General features: G+C 34.0%; 1 protein-coding gene across 1 annotated transcript in view; it reads right to left on the reverse strand.

The window, feature by feature from the left end:
• The window catches only part of LOC127465447 (netrin receptor DCC-like), a 98,965-nt gene that overhangs the window by 35,251 nt on the left and 45,082 nt on the right, over positions 1 to 18,632 (reverse strand). Inside the window, exons 11-17 of the mRNA XM_051775928.1 lie at positions 16,948 to 17,086; positions 13,295 to 13,344; positions 10,708 to 10,849; positions 9,250 to 9,360; positions 6,689 to 6,883; positions 5,528 to 5,623; positions 2,389 to 2,627 (exon numbers count right to left, since the gene is read on the reverse strand). Of these exons, the coding sequence (XP_051631888.1) occupies positions 2,389 to 2,627; positions 5,528 to 5,623; positions 6,689 to 6,883; positions 9,250 to 9,360; positions 10,708 to 10,849; positions 13,295 to 13,344; positions 16,948 to 17,086 (972 nt within the window). The remainder of the gene's footprint in view (positions 1 to 2,388; positions 2,628 to 5,527; positions 5,624 to 6,688; positions 6,884 to 9,249; positions 9,361 to 10,707; positions 10,850 to 13,294; positions 13,345 to 16,947; positions 17,087 to 18,632) is intronic.

An 18,632-nucleotide genomic window follows, 5' to 3' on the forward strand; every position in this document is an offset into this window, starting at 1 on the left:
AAAAAATTAAAAATAAAAAATAAGAAAATAAAAAATAAAATAATAAAAAAGAAGTATAAAAAATAAAAAATAAAAAATAAAAAATAAAAAATTATAATTAATAAATAATAAATAATAAATAATAAATAATAAATAATAAATAATAAATAATAAATAATAAATAATAATAAATGAAATAAAGAAGAAAAATTTAAAATAAGAAATAAAAAATAAATGATAAACAATAAAAATAAAAATAAAATAAAGAATAAAAAATTGAAAATAAAAAATAAAAAAATAATTAGTAATTAAAAAAATAAAATAATAAAAATAGAAATATAATAAATAATAATAAATAAGAAAAAATAATAAAAAAAAAAAAAATAAAAATAAAAAAAATAAATTAGGAAATAATAAAATATAAAAAATAAGAAAATAATAAATAAGAAAATAATAAAAATAAAAAATAAAAATAAAAATAAAAATAAAAATAAAATAAAAAAGAAAAGAACAAATAATAAAAAATAAAAAATAAAAATTATAAATAAGAAAATAAATAGAAAAAAATAAAATATAAAAATAAAAACAATAAATAAGAAAATAATAAATAATAAAATTAAAAATAAAAATAAAAATAAAAAATAAATTAAAAGAATAATAAAATAATAAAAAATAATAAATAAGAAAATAAGTAATAAAATAATAAAATTCCACAAAAAATCACAAAAATTCCCCCAAAAAATCCACAAAAATTCCCCAAAAAATCTCCCCAAAAATCCCAAAAAAATTCCCTAGAAATTCCCCAAAAATTCCCCAAAATCCCCAAAAAATCCCAAAAAAATCCCAAAAAATCCCCCAAAAATTCCAAAAAAATCCCCAAAAAATCCCCAAAAAATCCCCGAAAAATCCCCAAAAAATCCCCAAAAAATCCCCAAAAAATCCCCAAAAATCCCCAAAAAATCCCAAAAAAAATTCCCTAGAAATTCCCCAAAAAATCCCCTAAAAATCCCCAAAAATCCCAAAAAATTTCCCAAAAAATCCCCCAAAAATCCCCCAAAAATCCCCAAAAAATCCCCGAAAAATCCCAAAAAAATCCCCAAAAAATCCCAAAAAATCCCCAAAAAATCCCCAAAAATCCCCCAAAAAATCCCCAAAAATCCCCAAAAAATCCCAAAAAAATTCCCTAGAAATTCCCCAAAAAATCCCCAAAAATCCCCAAAAAATTCCCAAAAAATCCCCAAAAATCTCATAAAAATCCCCAAAAAATCCCCAAAAAATCCCCAAAAAATTCCCAAAAAATCCCCATAAAATCCCCAAAAATCCCATAAAAATCCCCAAAAAATCCCCAAAAAATCCCCAAAAAACCCCCAAAAATCCCCAAAAATCCCCAAAAAATCCCCAAAAAATCCTCTAAAAATCCCAAAAAAATCCCCAAAAAATCCCCAAAAATCCCCAAAAAATCCCAAAAAAATTCCCTAGAAATTCCCCAAAAAATCCCCAAAAATACCCAAAAATTCCCAAAAAATCCCCAAAAAATCCCATAAAAATCCCCAAAAAATCCCCAAAAAATCCCCAAAAAATCCCCCAAAAATCCCCAAAAATCCCAAAAAAATCCCCAAAAAATCCTCTAAAAATCCCTGAAAAATCCCTTAAAAATCCCAAAAAAATCCCAAAAAAATCCCAAAAAAATCCCAAATAATCCCCAAAAAAATCCCAAAAAAATCCCCAAAAATTCCCAAAAAATCCCCATAAAATCCCAAAAAATCCCATAAAAATCCCCAAAAAATCCCCAAAAAATCCCCAAAAAATCCCCCAAAAATCCCCAAAAAAATCCCAAAAAAATCCAAAAAAATCCCCCAAAAATTCCCAAAAAATCCAAAAAAATCCCCAAAAAATTCCCAAAAAATCCAAAAAAATCCCCAAAAAATCCCCAAAAAATCCCCAAAAAATCCCAATAAATCCCAAAAAAATCCCCAACATCCCCAAAAAATCCCAAAAAATCCCAAAAAATCCCCAAAAATCCCTAAAAAATTCCCCCAAAAGTCACTAAAAAATCACAAAAAAATCCCCAAAAATCATCAAAAAATCCCCAAAAAAATCCCGAAAAATCCCCAAAAATCCCCAAAAAATCCAAAAAAAATCCCCAAAAAATCTCCAAAAACTCCCCAAAAAAATCCCAAAAAAATCCCAAAAAATCCCAAAAAATCCCCAAAAAATCCCCCAAAAATCCCATAAAAATCCAAAAAAATTCCCAAAAATCCCCAAAAAATCCCTAAAAAATCCCAAAAAAATCCCCAAAAAAATCCCCAAAAAATCCAAAAAAATCCCCAAAAAATCCCCAAAAAATCCCCAAAAAATCCCAAAAAATCCCCAAAAAATCCCCAAAAATTCCCAAAATTTTGGACCCACCTTATACTTGGCGCTGGCGGCTCCGCTGCTCCTCCAGCGGACGGTGTAGAAGCGCAATTCCGGGGATTTCTGGTTTTTCGGGATGGAGTTGTCGGCCCACGTGACCCGGACGGATTCCGGGCCCAAGGGCGTGGCCTGGACGCCGACGGGGGGGAGCATGGGGGCGGCAAAATCTGGGAATGCCGTCGGGAAAGGGTCAAGGAGAGGAGAGAAATCAACGTCCGAAGCCTCGGCGGGATCTTGGAATTCCAAGGGAAAAATTGGGAATAATAAAATGGAAATAAAATCGAAATAAAATGGAAATAAAATGGAAATAAAATGGAAATAAAATGGAAATAAAATTGAAATAAAATGGAAATAAAATGGAAATAAAATGGAAATAAAATGGAAATAAAATTGAAATAAAATTGAAATAAAATGGAAATAAAATTGAAATAAAAGCGAAATAAAATGGAAATAATTTGGAAATAAAATTGAAATAAAATTGAAATAAAATGGAAATAAAATGGAAATAAAATCGAAATAAAATGGAAATAAAATGGAAATAAAATGGAAATAAAATTGAAATAAAATGGAAATAAAATGGAAATAAAATTGAAATAAAATGGAAATAAAATTGAAATAAAAGCGAAATAAAATGGAAATAATTTGGAAATAAAATTGAAATAAAATTGAAATAAAATTGAAATAAAAGCGAAATAAAAGCAAAATAAAATTGAAATAAAATGGAAATAAAATTGAAATAAAATGGAAATAAAATCGAAATAAAATGGAAATAAAATCGAAATAAAAGCGAAATAAAAGCGAAATAAAATTGAAATAAAATCAAAATAAAAGCGAAATAAAAGCAAAATAAAATCGAAATAAAATGGAAATAAAATCGAAATAAAAGCAAAATAAAATTGAAATAAAATGGAAATAAAATTGAAATAAAATGGAAATAAAAGCGAAATAAAAGCGAAATAAAATCAAAATAAAATCAAAATAAAAGCCAAATAAAAGCAAAAAATGGTAACGATGGGTTGAAGGGAAGATGAAAAATAGGGAATAAGAGAGAGAGTTAATGGGAAAAAAAGGGAGAAAATTCCTGATTTTCTGGGATTTTTTTGGGGAGGGGGATTTTGGGGGATTTTTTGAGGAATTTTTGGAGATTTTTGGGGGATATTTTGGGGGATTTTTGGGGGAATTTTGGGGGATTTTTTTGGATTTTTTGGGGTAATTTTTGGGGGATTTTTGAGGGAATTTTTGGGGGGTTTTTGGGGGATTTTTTGGGAATTTTGGGGGATTTTTGGGGGATTTTTGGGGGGAATTTTTGGGGATTTTTTGGGATTTTTTTGGGGATTTTTTTTTTTATTTTTGGGGGATTTTTGGGGATTTTTTGGGGATTTTTTGGGATTTTTTGGGGGATTTTTAGGGGGATTTTTAGGGGAATTTTTTTGGGATTTTGGGGGATTTTGGGGGATTTTTTTTTGATTTTTGGGGGATTTTTTGGGGGTTTTTTTGAATTTTTGGGGGATTTTTGGGAATTTTTTGGGTATTTTTTGGAGATTTTTGGGGGATTTTTTTGTGGATTTGTTTTGAATTTTTGGGGAATTTTTGGGGATTTTTGGGAATTTTGGGGGGAATTTTGGGGATTTTTTGGGGGATTTTTTGGGGATTTTTTGGGGAATTTTTGGGGATTTTGGGGAGTTTTTTGGGGGATTTTGGGGGGATTTTGGGGAATTTTTGGTGATTTTTTTTTGATTTTGGGGTGATTTTTTGGGGGATTTTTTTTTTGATTTTGGGGGGATTTTGGGGGGGATTTTTTTGGAATTTTTGGGGAATTTTGGGGGGATTTTTGGGGATTTTTGGGGGATTTTTGGGGATTTTTGGGGAATTTTTGGGGGATTTTTAGGGAATTTTTGGGGAATTTAATTATTAAATCCATAAAAACACCAAATTGGGAATTTTATCCTGGTGGATTCTACATCCATGTTCTCCTTGATATTCCAGGATTTTCTGGTTGTTTTGGGATAGAATTCCCATTTTTCCCAAATTTTTTAGGGAATTTTGGTGGAATTCGGAGCTTTAAATCTAATTATGAATCGAATAAAAAGCATCAAATGCACCCAAAAATTGGAAATTTTCCAGTCAATTCCCAGAGAAAATATCAGGGGAAAATGGGAATAATTAATTCCCAAAAAGTGGGATTTATTCCAGAAAATTCCCAAATTTTTGGGATCTGAATATTCCCAAATTTCCCGCCGGATGAGCCTTTTCCCCGGATTTAAGTCCCAGGGAAAAGAGGGATAAAAATGAGAATAATTAATTCTCAAAAAGTGGGTTTAATTCCAGAAAATTCCCAAATTTTTGGGATCTGAATATTGCCAAAATTGCCCAAAAAATTCCCAAAAATCCCAAAAATTCCCCCAAAAATTCCCCAAAAATCCCCCCAAAATCCCCAAAAATCTCCAAAAATTCCCAAAAAATCCCCCGAAATTCCAAAAAAATCCCCACAAATCCAAAAAAAATCCCCCAAATTTCCCCCCAAAATCCCCCAAAAATTCCCAAAAAAATCCCCCAAAAATTCCCAAGAACACCAAAAAAATCCCCCCAAAATCCCCAAAATATTCCCAAAAAATCCCCAAAAATAATCCCCCAAAATTCCCCAAAAAATTCCCCAAAATTCCCCAAAAATCCCAATAAAATCCACAAAAAATCCCCAAAAATCCCCAAAAATTCCCCCAAAGATTCCTCAAAAAATCCAAAAAAATCCCTCAAAAATCCCCAAAAATCCCCAAAAAATCCCCAAAACTTCAAAAAAAATCCCCAAAAAATCCCCCAAAAATCCCCAAAAAATCCCCAAAAAATCCCCCCCAAATTCCTAAACAATCCTCAAAAAATCTCAAAAAAATCCCCAAAAATTCCACAAAAATTCCACAAAAAATCCCCAAAAAATCCCCAAAAATTCCCCAAAAATACCCCAAAATTTTTCCCCGGATGAGCTTTTTTTCCCGGATTTTTCTCACTCAATTCCCAGGCCAAATATCCAGGAAAAACAGGAATAATTCCTTCCAAAAAACAGGAAATGGATGGAATTTCTTCCTAAAATGTTGGGATCTGAAAATTCCCGGCTTTTTTCCCGGAATTCCCAGCTCACCCGTCATGGATCTGGTGGTGGCGCTCTCGTAGAGGGGGATCCCCTCCCCCATGTGGTTGAAGGCCTTCAAGGAGATCACGTAGTGGGAACTGGGCTCTGGAAAAAAACAAAAAAAACATGGAAAAGCGGGGAAAAAAAACATGGAAAAGGGAAAAGGCCTGCGGGGCCTGCGAGACCTTTGTGGGGCCTTTGAGGCCTGTGAGGCCTTTGAGGCCTGTGGGGCCTGCGGGGCCTTTGTGGGGCCTTTGAGGCCTGTGAGGCCTTTGAGGCCTTTTGGGCCTGTTGGGCCTATGGGGCTTTTGGGGCCTTGGGGGGGCTTTTGGGGCCTGGGGGGCCTATGGGGCTTTTGGGGCCTACGAGGCCTGTGCAGCCTTTGAGGCCTGTGGGGCCTTTGTGGGTCTAGTAGGCCTTTGTGGCATCTATGGGGCCTATGGGGCCTGTGAGGCCTATAAAGCCTGTGAGGCCTATGGGGCCATATGGGGCCTGTGAGGCCTGTGAGGCCTACAAGGCCTGTGAGGTCTATGGGTCCATATGGGGCCTGTGAGGCCTATAAGACCTGTGAGGCCTATGGGGCCATATGAGGCCTGTTAGGTCTGTGGGGCCATATGAGGCCTGTGAGGCCTATGGGGCCATATGAGGCCTGTGAGGCCTGTGGGGCCTACAAGGCCTGTGAGGCCTATGGGGCCATATGAGGCCTGTTAGGCCTGTGAAGCCTATGGGGCCTGTGGGGCCTTTGTGGGGTCTATGAGGCCTTTGTGGCATCTATGGGGCCTGTGAGGCCTATAAAGCCTTTGAGGCCTACAAGGCCTGTGAGGCCTATGGGGCCTACAAGACCTGTGAGGCCTATAAAGCCTGTGAGGCCTACAAGGCCTGTGAGGCCTGTGAGGCCTGTGAGGCCTATGGGACCAAATGGGGCCAGTGAGGCCTACAAGGCCTGTGAGGCCTATGAGGCCTACAAGAACTGTGAGGCCTACAAGGCCTATAAAGCCTGTGAGGCCTACAAGGCCTGTGAGGCCTGTGAGACCACACGAGGCCTGCGAGGCCTACAAAGCCTTCGAGGCCTACAAGGCCTCTCCAACCTCCCTTCTCCAAACCCAACACAATCCCTGAGGCGAATCCCTTTCCCCCCCAAGCCCCGAATCCCGGGAAAACTTCCCTCACCCAAGTTTTCTATGGAATAATAACGCTGCTTGTTGTCCACCCGCACGGTCTCGGCGTAGGGGCTGCCGACGCCGTAGCCGATGATGTAGCCGCGGACCACCACGTTGGGGTTCAAGGGCGGCGTCCAGGTCATCACGATGCCGGTGGCCAAGGGCCGGACGTGGAGGGAACTGGGTTGGTCGGGCACTTGGGATTCTGGAATTCCCAGGAAAAAAAAATAGTGGGAATTAAGTTTTAGCGGGCCCGGAATTCCCGGGATTTTTTAGAGGATTTTTCTGAAATTTTTAGAGAATTTTCCCGAAATTTTTAGAGATTTTTCCCAAAATTTTTAGAGAATTTTCCCGAATTTTTTAGAGAATTTTCCTGAAATTTTTAGAGAATTTTTCCAATATTTTTAGAGAATTTTCCCAAATTTTTTAGAGAATTTTCCCAATATTTTTTAGAGAATTTTCCCGAAATTTTTAGAGAATTTTCCTGAAATTTTTAGAGATTTTTCCTGAAATTTTTAGAGAATTTTCCCGAAATTTTTAGAGAATTTTCCCAATATTTTTAGAGAATTTTCCCAAAATTTTTAGAGAATTTTCCCAAAATTTTTTAGAGAATTTACCCAATATTTTATTATGGAATTTTCCCCAAATTTTTAGAGGATTTTTCCAAAATTTTTAGAGAATTTTCCCAAATTTTCAGAGAATTTTCCCAAAATTTTTAGAGACTTTTCCGAAATTTTTAGAGAATTTTCCCAATATTTTTAGAGAATTTTCCCAATATTTTTAGAGATTTTTCCCAAAATTTTTAGAGAATTTTCCCGAATTTTTTAGAGAATTTTCCTGAAATTTTTAGAGAATTTTTCCAATATTTTTAGAGAATTTTCCCAAATTTTTTAGAGAATTTTCCCAATATTTTTTAGAGAATTTTCCCGAAATTTTTAGAGAATTTTCCCCAAATTTTTAGAGATTTTTCCTGAAATTTTTAGAGAATTTTCCCGAAATTTTTAGAGAATTTTCCCAATATTTTTAGAGAATTTTCCCACTATTTTCAGTGAATTATCCCAATATTTCCACAGAATTTTCCCCTAATTTTCAGAGAATTTTCCCGAATTTTTTAGAGAATTTTCCCAACATTTTTAGGGATTTTCCCCAAATTTTCAGAGGATTTTCCCCAAATTTTCAGAGGATTTTCCCAATATTTTCAGAGGATTTTCCCACTATTTTCCTCCAATTTTCCCACTATTTATTTGAATATTTTCCCCCTATTTTCCTCCAATTTTCCCACTATTTATTTGAATTTTTTCCCACTATTTTCATCCAATTTTCCCACTATTTTAAGACAATATTCCCAATATTTATTTGAATATTTTCCCACTATTTTCCCAGAATTTTCCCAATATTTTCATCCAATTTTCCCACTATTTATTTGAATATTTCCCCACTATTTTCATCCAATTTTCCCACTATTTATTTGAATATTTTCCCACTATTTTCACCCAATTTTCCCAACATTTATTTGAATATTTTCCCACTATTTTCCTCCAATTTTCCCACTATTTTAAGACAATATTCCCAATATTAATTTGAATATTTTCCCACTATTTTCCTCCAATTTTCCCACTATTTATTTGAATATTCCCCCCTATTTTCCTCCAATATTCCCAATAATAATTTGAATATTTTCCCACTATTTTCCCAGAATTTTCCCACTATTTTCATCCAATTTTCCCACTATTTATTTGAATATTTTCCCCCTATTTTCCTCCAATTTTCCCACTATTTATTTGAATATTTTCCCACTATTTTCATCCAATTTTCCCAACATTTATTTGAATATTTCCCCCCTATTTTCTTCCAATATTCCCACTATTTATTTGAATATTTCCCAATATTTTCATCCAATTTTCCCACTATTTATTTGAATATTTCCCCCCTATTTTCCTCCAATATTCCCAATAATAATTTGAATATTTTCCCACTATTTTCCCAGAATTTTCCCACTATTTTCCTCCAATTTTCCCACTATTTATTTGAATTTTTTCCCACTATTTTCCTCCAATTTTCCCACTATTTATTTGAATATTTCCCCACTATTTTCACCCAATTTTCCCACTATTTATTTGAATATTCTCCCACTATTTTCATCCAATTTTCCCACTATTTTCCCAGAATATTCCCAATAATAATTTGAATATTTTCCCACTATTTTCCCAGAATTTTCCCACTATTTTCATCCAATTTTCCCACTATTTATTTGAATATTTTCCCACTATTTTCCTCCAATTTTCCCACTATTTATTTGAATTTTTTCCCACTATTTTCCTCCAATTTTCCCAACATTTATTTGAATATTTTCCCACTATTTTCCCTCAATATTCCCACTATTAATTTGAATATTTCCCCCCTATTTTCCTCCAATATTCCCAATAATAATTTGAATTTCCCCCCCATTTTTTCCCCCAATATTCCCAATATTTCCCTCCAATTCCCCCCAAACTTCCCCCCCATTTTTCCCACTTTCCCAACCCATTTTTCCCCCTCTTCCCACCCTTTTTTTCCCGGGAATTCCGTTACCATCCAGGTCGTTCTCCGGCGTCTCCGCCGTCACCCATTCCGAGGCCGGGCCCGTCCCGTTCACCGTCATGGCCGACACCTGGAAGCTGTACTGGCTGCCCTTTTCCAACCCTGGAAACCCCAAAAAATGGGAATATCAACCCAAAAAAACCGAAAAATAATTGAACCCCAAAAAAAATCAGATTTCGGTGCTTTTTTTGACCTATTTTGGCTTTTTTTCCGTGATTTTTCCCTTTTTTCCATCCATTTTTTCCCATCTGTTTGTTCTCATTTTCCATCTTTTTTCCATCGATTTTTCCTTGTTTTTCCATCCATTTTTCCTTAATTTTCATTTTTCCTTATTTTCCACCATTTTTTCCATTTTTCCATTTATTTTTCCATCTTTTTTCCATCTATTTTTCCTTAATTTTCATTTTTCCTTTTTTCCATCTATTTTTCTTTTTTTTCACCAATTTTTCCCTTTTTCCCCTCTATTTTTCCTTCTTTTCCATCTATTTTTCCTTAATTTTCATTTTTCCTTTTTTCCATCTATTTTTCTTTTTTTTCACCATTTTTTCCCTTTTTCCCTCTATTTTTCCTTCTTTTCCATCTATTTTTCCTTAATTTTCATTTTTCCTTTTTTCCCATCTATTTTTCCCTTTTTTCCCTCTATTTTTCCTTTTTTTAACCAATTTTTCCATCCATTTTTATTTGTTTTCCATCTATTTTTCCTTAATTTCCATTTTTCCTTTTTTTCCCATTTATTTTCCATTTTTTTCCCTCCATTTTCCCTTTTTCCATCTATTTTTCCTTAATTTTCATTTTTCCTATTTTCCACCAATTTTTCCTTTTTTTCCCATTAATTTTCCTTTTTTTCCACCAATTTTTCCTTATTTTCCATCTATTTTTCCTTAATTTTATTTTCCCTATTTTCCACCTATTTTTCCTTATTTTCCACCAATTTTTCCTTATTTTCCACCCATTTTTCCTTATTTCCCACCAATTTTTCCTTCTTTTCCATCCATTTTCCCTTAATTTTCATTTCCCCTTTTTTCCATCCATTTCTCCCAGAAAGGGAAAAAAAAATCCCATTTTTCCCCTCCAAAAATTCACATTTTTAGGCTAAAAAATCCCCAAAAATCCCCATTTTTAGGCTAAAAAACCCCTCAAAATTCACATTTTTAGGCTAAAAAATCCCCAAAAATTCACATTTTTAGGCTAAAAAATCCCCAAAAATCCCCATTTTTAGGCTAAAAAAACCCCCAAAATCCACATTTTTATGCTAAAAAATCCCCAAAAATTCACATTTTTAGGCTAAAAAATCCCCAAAAATCCCCATTTTTAGGCTAAAAAATCCCCAAAAATCCCCATTTTTAGGCTAAAAAATCCCCAAAAATTCACATTTTTCGTCCTAAAAATCCCATTTTTTTGGGATTTCATTCCCAAAATTCCCAAAAATCTGGGATCAAAGCCACTGACCCGTGAACAGGTACCAGAGGTTGTTGGGTTCCAAGGTTTCCATCTCCCCTCTCCGGGCGGTTTTCCGGTGGCGGATTTTATATCCCGTCAGGAATCCGTTCTGGGATCCCGCCGGAGGCGGCAACCAGCTGACTTTGATGCTCTGGAAAACAGGGAATTTTTTGGGAATTTTTTGGGATTTTTTGGGGATTTTTTGGGGATTTTTTGGGGATTTTTTGGGGATTTTTTGGGGATTTTTTGGGGATTTTTAGGGAATTTTTAGGGAATTTTTTGGGGATTTTTTGGGGAGTTTTTGGGGAGTTTTTGGGGATTTTTTGGGGAGGTTTTGGGGATTTTTTGGGGATTTTTGGGGGATTTTTAGGGGATTTTTAGGGGATTTTTTTGGGATTTTTAGGGGATTTTTTGGGGATTTTTTGGGGATTTTTGGGGATTTTTTGGGGATTTTTGGGGGATTTTTTGGGGTTTTTTTGGGGATTTTTTGGGGATTTTTGGGGATTTTTTGGGGATTTTTTGGGGATTTTTTGGGGATTTTTTGGAATTTTTTTTGGGATTTTTAGGGAATTTGGGGGGTTTTTGTGGATTTTTTGGGGGATTTTTTTGGGATTTTTAGGGGATTTTTTGGGGATTTTTTGGGGATTTTTGGGGATTTTTTGGGGATTTTTTGGGGTTTTTTTGGGGATTTTTTGGGGATTTTTGGGGAATTTTTGGGGGATTTTTGGGGATTTTTTGGGGATTTTTTGGAATTTTTTTTGGGATTTTTAGGGAATTTGGGGGGTTTTTGTGGATTTTTTGGGGGATTTTTTGGGGATTTTTTGGGGATTTTGGGGGATTTTTTGGGGATTTTTGAGGGAATTTTTGGGAATTTTTGGGGGGGATTTTTTGGGAATTTTTAGGGGAATTTTTGGGGATTTTTGGGGGATTTTTGGGGATTTTTTTGGGGATTTTTAGGGGGTTTTGGGGGATTTTTTGGGGGAATTTTTGGGGATTTTTTGGGGATTTTGGGGGGATTTTTGGGGGATTTTTTGGGATTTTTGGGGATTTTTGGGGATTTTTTGGGGAATTTTTAGAGGATTTTTGGGGAATTTTGGGGGGATTTTTAGGGAATTTTTGGGGATTTTGGGGGAATTTTTCGGGGATTTTTAGGGGATTTTTGGGGATTTTTTTGGGAATTTTTGGGGAATTTTTAGGAAATTTTTAAAGATTTTTAGGGGATTTTGGGGGAATTTTTGCGGAATTTTTAGGGAATTTTTGGGGATTTTTTTGGGATTTTTAGGGGATTTTTTGGAATTTTTAGGGGATTTTGGGGGGATTTTTAGGGGATTTTTTGGGGATTTTTGGGGGATTTTTAGGGGAATTTTGGGGGATTTTTCGGGAATTTTTAGGGGATTTTTTTGGGGATTTTTTTGGGAATTTTTGGGGATTTGTAGGGGATTTTTTGGGAATTTTTGGGGAATTTTTAGGGAATTTTTGGGGATTTTTTGGGGATTTTTAGGGAATTTTTTGGGAATTTTTGGGGGATTTTTGGAGAATTTCTAGGGAATTTTTGGGGGATTTTTAGGGAATTTTGGGGAATTTTTGGGAATTTTTGGGGAATTTTTGTGGGAGTTTTAGGAAATTTTTTGGGGAATTTTTAGGGGATTTTGGGGTAATTTTTCGGGATAACGGGAGTTGGGAAAGCGGGTTTGGAATTGTCCCGGATCCACGACCCAAATCCCAATCCAGGCCCCAAATCCCAATCCAGGCCCCACATCCAGGCCCCAAATCCCAATCCAGACCTCAAATCCCAATCCAGACCCCAAATCCAGGCCCCAAATCCCAATCCAGGCCCCACATCCAGCCCCCAAATCCCAATCCAGGCCTCAAATCCCAATCCAGGCCCCAAATCCTGATCCAGGCCCCAAATCCCAATCCAGACCTCAAATCCAGACCCCAAATCCCAATCCAGGCCCCAAATCCCAATCCAGGCCCCAAATCCCAATCCAGACCCCAAATCCCAATCCAGGCCCCAAATCCAGGCCCCAAATCCCAATCCAGGCCTCAAATCCTGATCCAGGCCCCAAATCCCAATCCAGGCCCCAAATCCAGGCCCCAAATCCCAATCCAGGCCCCAAATCCTGACCCAGGCCCCAAATCCAGGCCCCAAATCCCAATCCAGGCCCCAAATCCCAATCCAGGCCTCAAATCCAGACCCTAAATCCCAATCCAGGCCCCAAACCCAGGCCCCAAATTCCAATCCAGGCCCCAAATCCCAATCCAGGCCCCAAATCCCAATCCAGGTCCCAAACCCAGGCCCCAAATCCCGATCCAGGCCCCAAATCCCAATCCAGGCCCCAAATCCCAATCCAGGCCTCAAATCCAGACCCTAAATCCCAATCCAGGCCCCAAATCCAGGCCCCAAATCCCAATCCAGGCCTCAAATCCCAATCCAGGCCCCAAATCCCAATCCAGGCCCCAAATCCAGACCCTAAATCCCAATCCAGGCCCCAAATCCAGGCCCCAAATCCCAATCTAGGCCTCCAATCCCGACCCAGGCCCCAAATCCAGGCCCCAAATCCCAAAAATCCTTGGAATTCCGGGCTGGACTCACCCTGGAATTCACCACTTCCAAGGAAACGTTCCGGGGCGTCGCGCTGGGAACTGGAAGGGGGAAAAAAAATGGGAAAAGATTCCGGTTAGGATGGAATTTTGGAGGGGGTTTTAGGGAATTTTGGAGGGGTTTTTAGGGGATTTTGGAGGGGTTTTTAGGGAATTTTTGAGGAATTTTTAAGGAATTTTTGAGGAATTTTTATGGAAGTTTAGAGGGGTTTTTATGGATTTTTAAAGAGAGTTTTAATGGAATTTTAAAGGAATTTTTAGGGAATTTTTAGGTGGATTTTTATGGAATTTTTGAGGGGTTTTTATGGAATTTTAGGTGCATTTTTATGGATTTTTTTGAGGGATTTTTATGGAATTTTTAGGTGGATTTTTATGGAATTTTAGGGGAGTTTTTATGGAATTTTTGAGGAATTTTTAAGGAATTTTAAAGGAGATTTTTATGGAATTTTAGAGGGGTTTTTATGGAATTTTTAGGCGGATTTTTATGGAATTTTAGGGGAGTTTTTAAGGAATTTTTGAGGAATCTTTTTTTAATTTTAAAGGAGATTTTTTAATGGAATTTTTAGGTGGATTTTATGGAATTTTAAGGGGATTTTTTTATGGAATTTTTGAGGGGATTTTAGGGAATTTTTGGGGGGTTTTTATGGTATTTTAAAGGAGATTTTTTATGGAATTTTAAGGGGAGTTTTTATGGAATTTTTGGGGAATTTTTATAGAATTTTGGAGGAATTTTTATGGAATTTTAGAGGGGTTTTTATGGAATTTTAAAGGGGATTTTAATGGAATTTTTGAGGGGATTTTATGGATTTTTTTGAGGAATTTTAAAAGGAATTTTTATGGAATTTTAAAGGGGATTTTTATGGAGTTTTAAAGGGATTTTTGTGGAATTTTAAAGGAGATTTTAATGGAATTTTAGAGGGGTTTTTATGGAAATTTTTAGGTGGATTTTTATGGAATTTTAAAGGGGTTTTTATGGAATTTTAAGGGGATTTTATGGAATTTTAGGGAAGTTTTAATGGAATTTTAGAGGAGATTTTTTTATGGAATTTTTGAGGGGGTTTTGTGGAATTTTTGAGGAATCTTTTTTAAATTTTAAAGGAGATTTTTTAATGGAATTTTTAGGTGGATATTATGGAATTTTAAGGGGATTTTTTAATGGAATTTTTGAGGGGATTTTAGGGAATTTTTGGGGGGTTTTTATGGTATTTTAAAGGAGATTTTTTATGGAATTTTAAGGGGAGTTTTTATGGAATTTTTGGGGAATTTTTATAGAATTTTGGAGGAATTTTTATGGAATTTTAGAGGGGTTTTTATGGAATTTTAAAGGGGATTTTAATGGAATTTTTGAGGGGATTTTATGGATTTTTTGAGGAATTTTAGAGGAATTTTTATGGAATTTTAAAGGGGATTTTTATGGAATTTTTGAGGAATTTTTATGGAATTTTAAAGGGTTTTTTAAATGGAATTTTAGAGGGGTTTTTACGAAATTTTAAGGGGATTTTTTATGGAATTTTAGAGGGGTTTTTATGGAAATTTTTAGGTGGATTTTTATGGAATTTTAAAGGGGTTTTTATGGAATTTTAAAGGGGTTTTTATGGAATTTTAAGGGGATTTTATGGAATTTTAGGGAAGTTTTAATGGAATTTTAGAGGAGATTTTTTTATGGAATTTTTGAGGGGGTTTTGTGGAATTTTTGAGGAATTTTTGACGATTTTTTATGGAATTTTCGAGGAATTTTTATGGAATTTTAAAGGAGATTGTTATGGAATTTTTAGGTGGATTTTTATGGAATTTTGGAGGAATTTTTATGGAATTTTAAAGGGATTTTTTTTAATTTTTTTGGAATTTTTATGGAATTTTTTTGGAATTTCGTGGGAATCTTTGGGAATTTTAAAGGAGATTTTTTATGGAATTTTTGAGGAATTTTTGAGGAATTTTTAAGGAATTTTTAAGGAATTTTTGAGGGGTTTTTATGGAATTTTAAAGAGATTTTTTTTGAATTTTAAAGGTGATTTTTTATGGAATTTTGTGGGAATTTTTGGGAATTTTAAAGGAGATTTTTAATGGAATTTTTGAGGAATTTTCGAGGAGATTTTTAAGGAATTTTTGAGGAATTTTTATGGAATTTTTGAGGAATTTTATGGAATTTTAAGGGGGATTTTATGGAATTTTAAAAGGGTTTTTTAAGGAATTTTTGAGGAATTTTTATGGAATTTTTGAGGAATTTTTATGGAATTTTTTGGGAATTTTTGAGGAATTTTTATGGAATTTTTGAGGGTTTTTTAGGAATTTTTGAGTAATTTTTGAGGAATTTTAAAGGGATTTTTTTTAAATTTTAAGGGGAATTTTTGAGGAATTTTTATGGAATTTTTAAGGAATTTTTGAGGAATTTTTAAGGAATTTTTGAGGAATTTTTATGGAATTTTTCAGGTGTTTTTATGGAATTTTTAGGGAATTTTTGAGGAATTTTAATGGAATTTTAAAGGGATTTTTTTTAATTTTAAGGGGGATTTTTGAGGAATTTTTATGGAATTTTGTGGGAATTTTTTTTAATTTTTGAGGAATTTTTAATGGAATTTTTAAGGGGTTTTTATGGAATTTTAAAGGGATTTTTTTAAAATTTTTTTGGAATTTTTATGGAATTTTTTTGGAATTTCGTGGGAATCTTTGGGAATTTTAAAGGAGATTTTTTATGGAATTTTGAAGGAATTTTTAAGGAATTTTTGGGGAATTTTTATGGAATTTTTAAGGAATTTTTGAGGATTTTTAAAAGAAATTTTTAAGGAATTTTTGAGGAATTTTTATGGAATTTTAGAGGGATTTTTTTAATTTTTTTTGAATTTTTATGGAATTTTTGGGAATTTTAAAGATTTTAATGGAATTTTTTTTTATTTTTTATGGAATTTTAGAGGAATTTTTAAGGAATTTTTGAGGAATTTTTATGGAATTTTGGAGGAATTTTTATGGAATTTTGTGGGGAATTTTTGGGAATTTTAAATGGATTTTTTTGTAATTTTAAAGGGAATTTTTATGGAATTTTTGAGGAATTTTTATGGAATTTTTTTGAATTTTTATGGAATTTTTCAGGAATTTTTAAGGAATTTTAAAGGGGCTTTTTTTGAATTTTAAGGGGAATTTTTTAGGAATTTTTAAGGAATTTTTAAGGAATTTTTGAGGGGTTTTTATGGAATTTTAAAGAGATTTTTTTTGAATTTTAAAGGAGATTTTTTATGGAATTTTGTGGGAATTTTGGGGAATTTTAAAGGAGATTTTTAATGGAATTTTGGAGGAATTTTCGAGGAATTTTTAAGGAATTTTTGAGGAATTTTTATGGAATTTTTGAGGAATTTTTATGGAATTTTTGAGGAATTTTATGGAATTTTAAGGGGGATTTTATGGAATTTTAAAAGGGTTTTTTAAGGAATTTTTGAGGAATTTTTATGGAATTTTTGAGGATTTTTTATGGAATTTTTTAGGAATTTTTATGGAATTTTTTTTGAATTTTAAAGGGAATTTTTATGGAATTTTTAAGGAATTTTTGAGGAATTTTTATGGAATTATTGAGGAATTTTTATGGAATTTTTGAGGAATTTTTTTTTAATTTTTGAGGAATTTTTTGGGAATTTTTGGGAATTGCCGACTCACCATCGGAGAGGGTGGTGACCGTCACCTCTTCCGCCGGAATTCCGGCGCCGTAGCGGTTGAAAGCTTGGAATTTTAGGGAATATTCCGTGAACTTCCGGAGGCCTTCCAGGCGGTAGGAGTGGCCGTCGACTTCCAGGGTCTGGAATTTTGGGAAAATCCAAGGAATTTTGGGGAAAAAATTGGGAATAAATGGGATTTTTTGGGGGGAAAATTGGGGAATAAATGGGATTTTTTGGGGGGAAAAAATAGGGAATAAATGGGATTTTTTGGGGGAATAATTGGGATTTTTTGGGGGAATAAAGGGGGAATAAATGGGATTTTTTGGGGAATAAATTGGATTTTTTGGGGGGAAAAAATGGGATTTTTTTGGGGAAAAATTGGGGAATAAATGGGATTTTTTGGGGGAAAAAATGGGATTTTTTGGGGGAAAAATGGGAAATAAATGGGATTTTTTGGGGGAATAAATGGGGAATAAATGGGATTTTTTGGGGGGGAAAATGGGATTTTGGGGAGGAAAAATATGGGAAATAAATGGAATTTTTGGGGAAAAAAAAGGAACTTCTGGGAGGAAATAATGGGAAATAAATGGGATTTTTTGGGGGGAAAAATGGGATTTTTTGGGGGAAAAAATTGTGGAATAAATGGGATTTTTTGGGGGAATAATGGGATTTTTGGAGGGGGAAATGGGGAATAAATGGGATTTTTTGGGGGGGAAAAATTGGGGAATAAATGGGATTTTTTGGGGGAAAAATTGGGGAATAAATGGGATTTTTTGGGGAAAACAATGGAGAATAAATGGGATTTTTTTGGGGAAAAAATGGGATTTTTTGGGAAAAAAATGGGAAATAAATGGAAAAAATGGGAAATAAATGGAAAATAAATGGGAAATAAATGGGAAAAAAATGGGAAATAAATGGGAAATAAATGGAAAAAAAAATGGGAAATAAATGGAATTTTTGGGGAAAAATGGGATTTTTTGGGGAAAAAAATGGGAAATAAATGGAAAAAAAATGGGAAATAAATGGAAAAAAAATGGGAAATAAATGGAATTTTTTTGGGGAAAAAATGGAATTTTGGGGAGGAAAAATGGGAAAAAAATGGGAAATAAATGGAAAAAATGGGAAATAAATGGAAAATAAATGGGAAATAAATGGGAAAAAATGGGAAATAAATGGAATTTTTTGGGAGGAAAAATGGGAAATAAATGGAAAAAAAATGGGAAATAAATGGAAAAAAATGGGAAATAAATGGAATTTTTTGGGAGGAAAAATGGGGAATGAATGGAATTTTGAGGGGAAAAAATAAGGAAAATAAATGGAATTTTGGGGAGGAAAAAATGGGAAATAAATGGAATTTTGGGGAGGAAAAAATGGGATTTTGGGGAGGAAAAAATGGGGAATAAATGGAATTTTTTGGGGAAAAAAATGGGGAATAAATGGGAAAAAATGGGAAAAAAATGGGGAAAAAAATGGGAAATAAATGGAAAAAAATGGGAAATAAATGGAAAAAAATGGGAAATAAATGGGAAAAAAAAGGGAAATAAATGGGAAATAAATGGAAAAAAAAAGGGAAATAAATGGAAAAAAAATGGGAAATAAATGAAAAATAAATGGGAAATAAATGGAAAAAAATGGGAAATAAATGGGAAAAAAATGGGAATTTTTTGGGAGGAAAAATGGGGAATA

This window comes from Manacus candei, unplaced genomic scaffold (genome assembly GCF_025592945.1).
Source record: "Manacus candei isolate 608988 ecotype Guabito, Panama unplaced genomic scaffold, ASM2559294v1 h1tg000395l, whole genome shotgun sequence".
NCBI lineage: Eukaryota > Metazoa > Chordata > Aves > Passeriformes > Pipridae > Manacus > Manacus candei.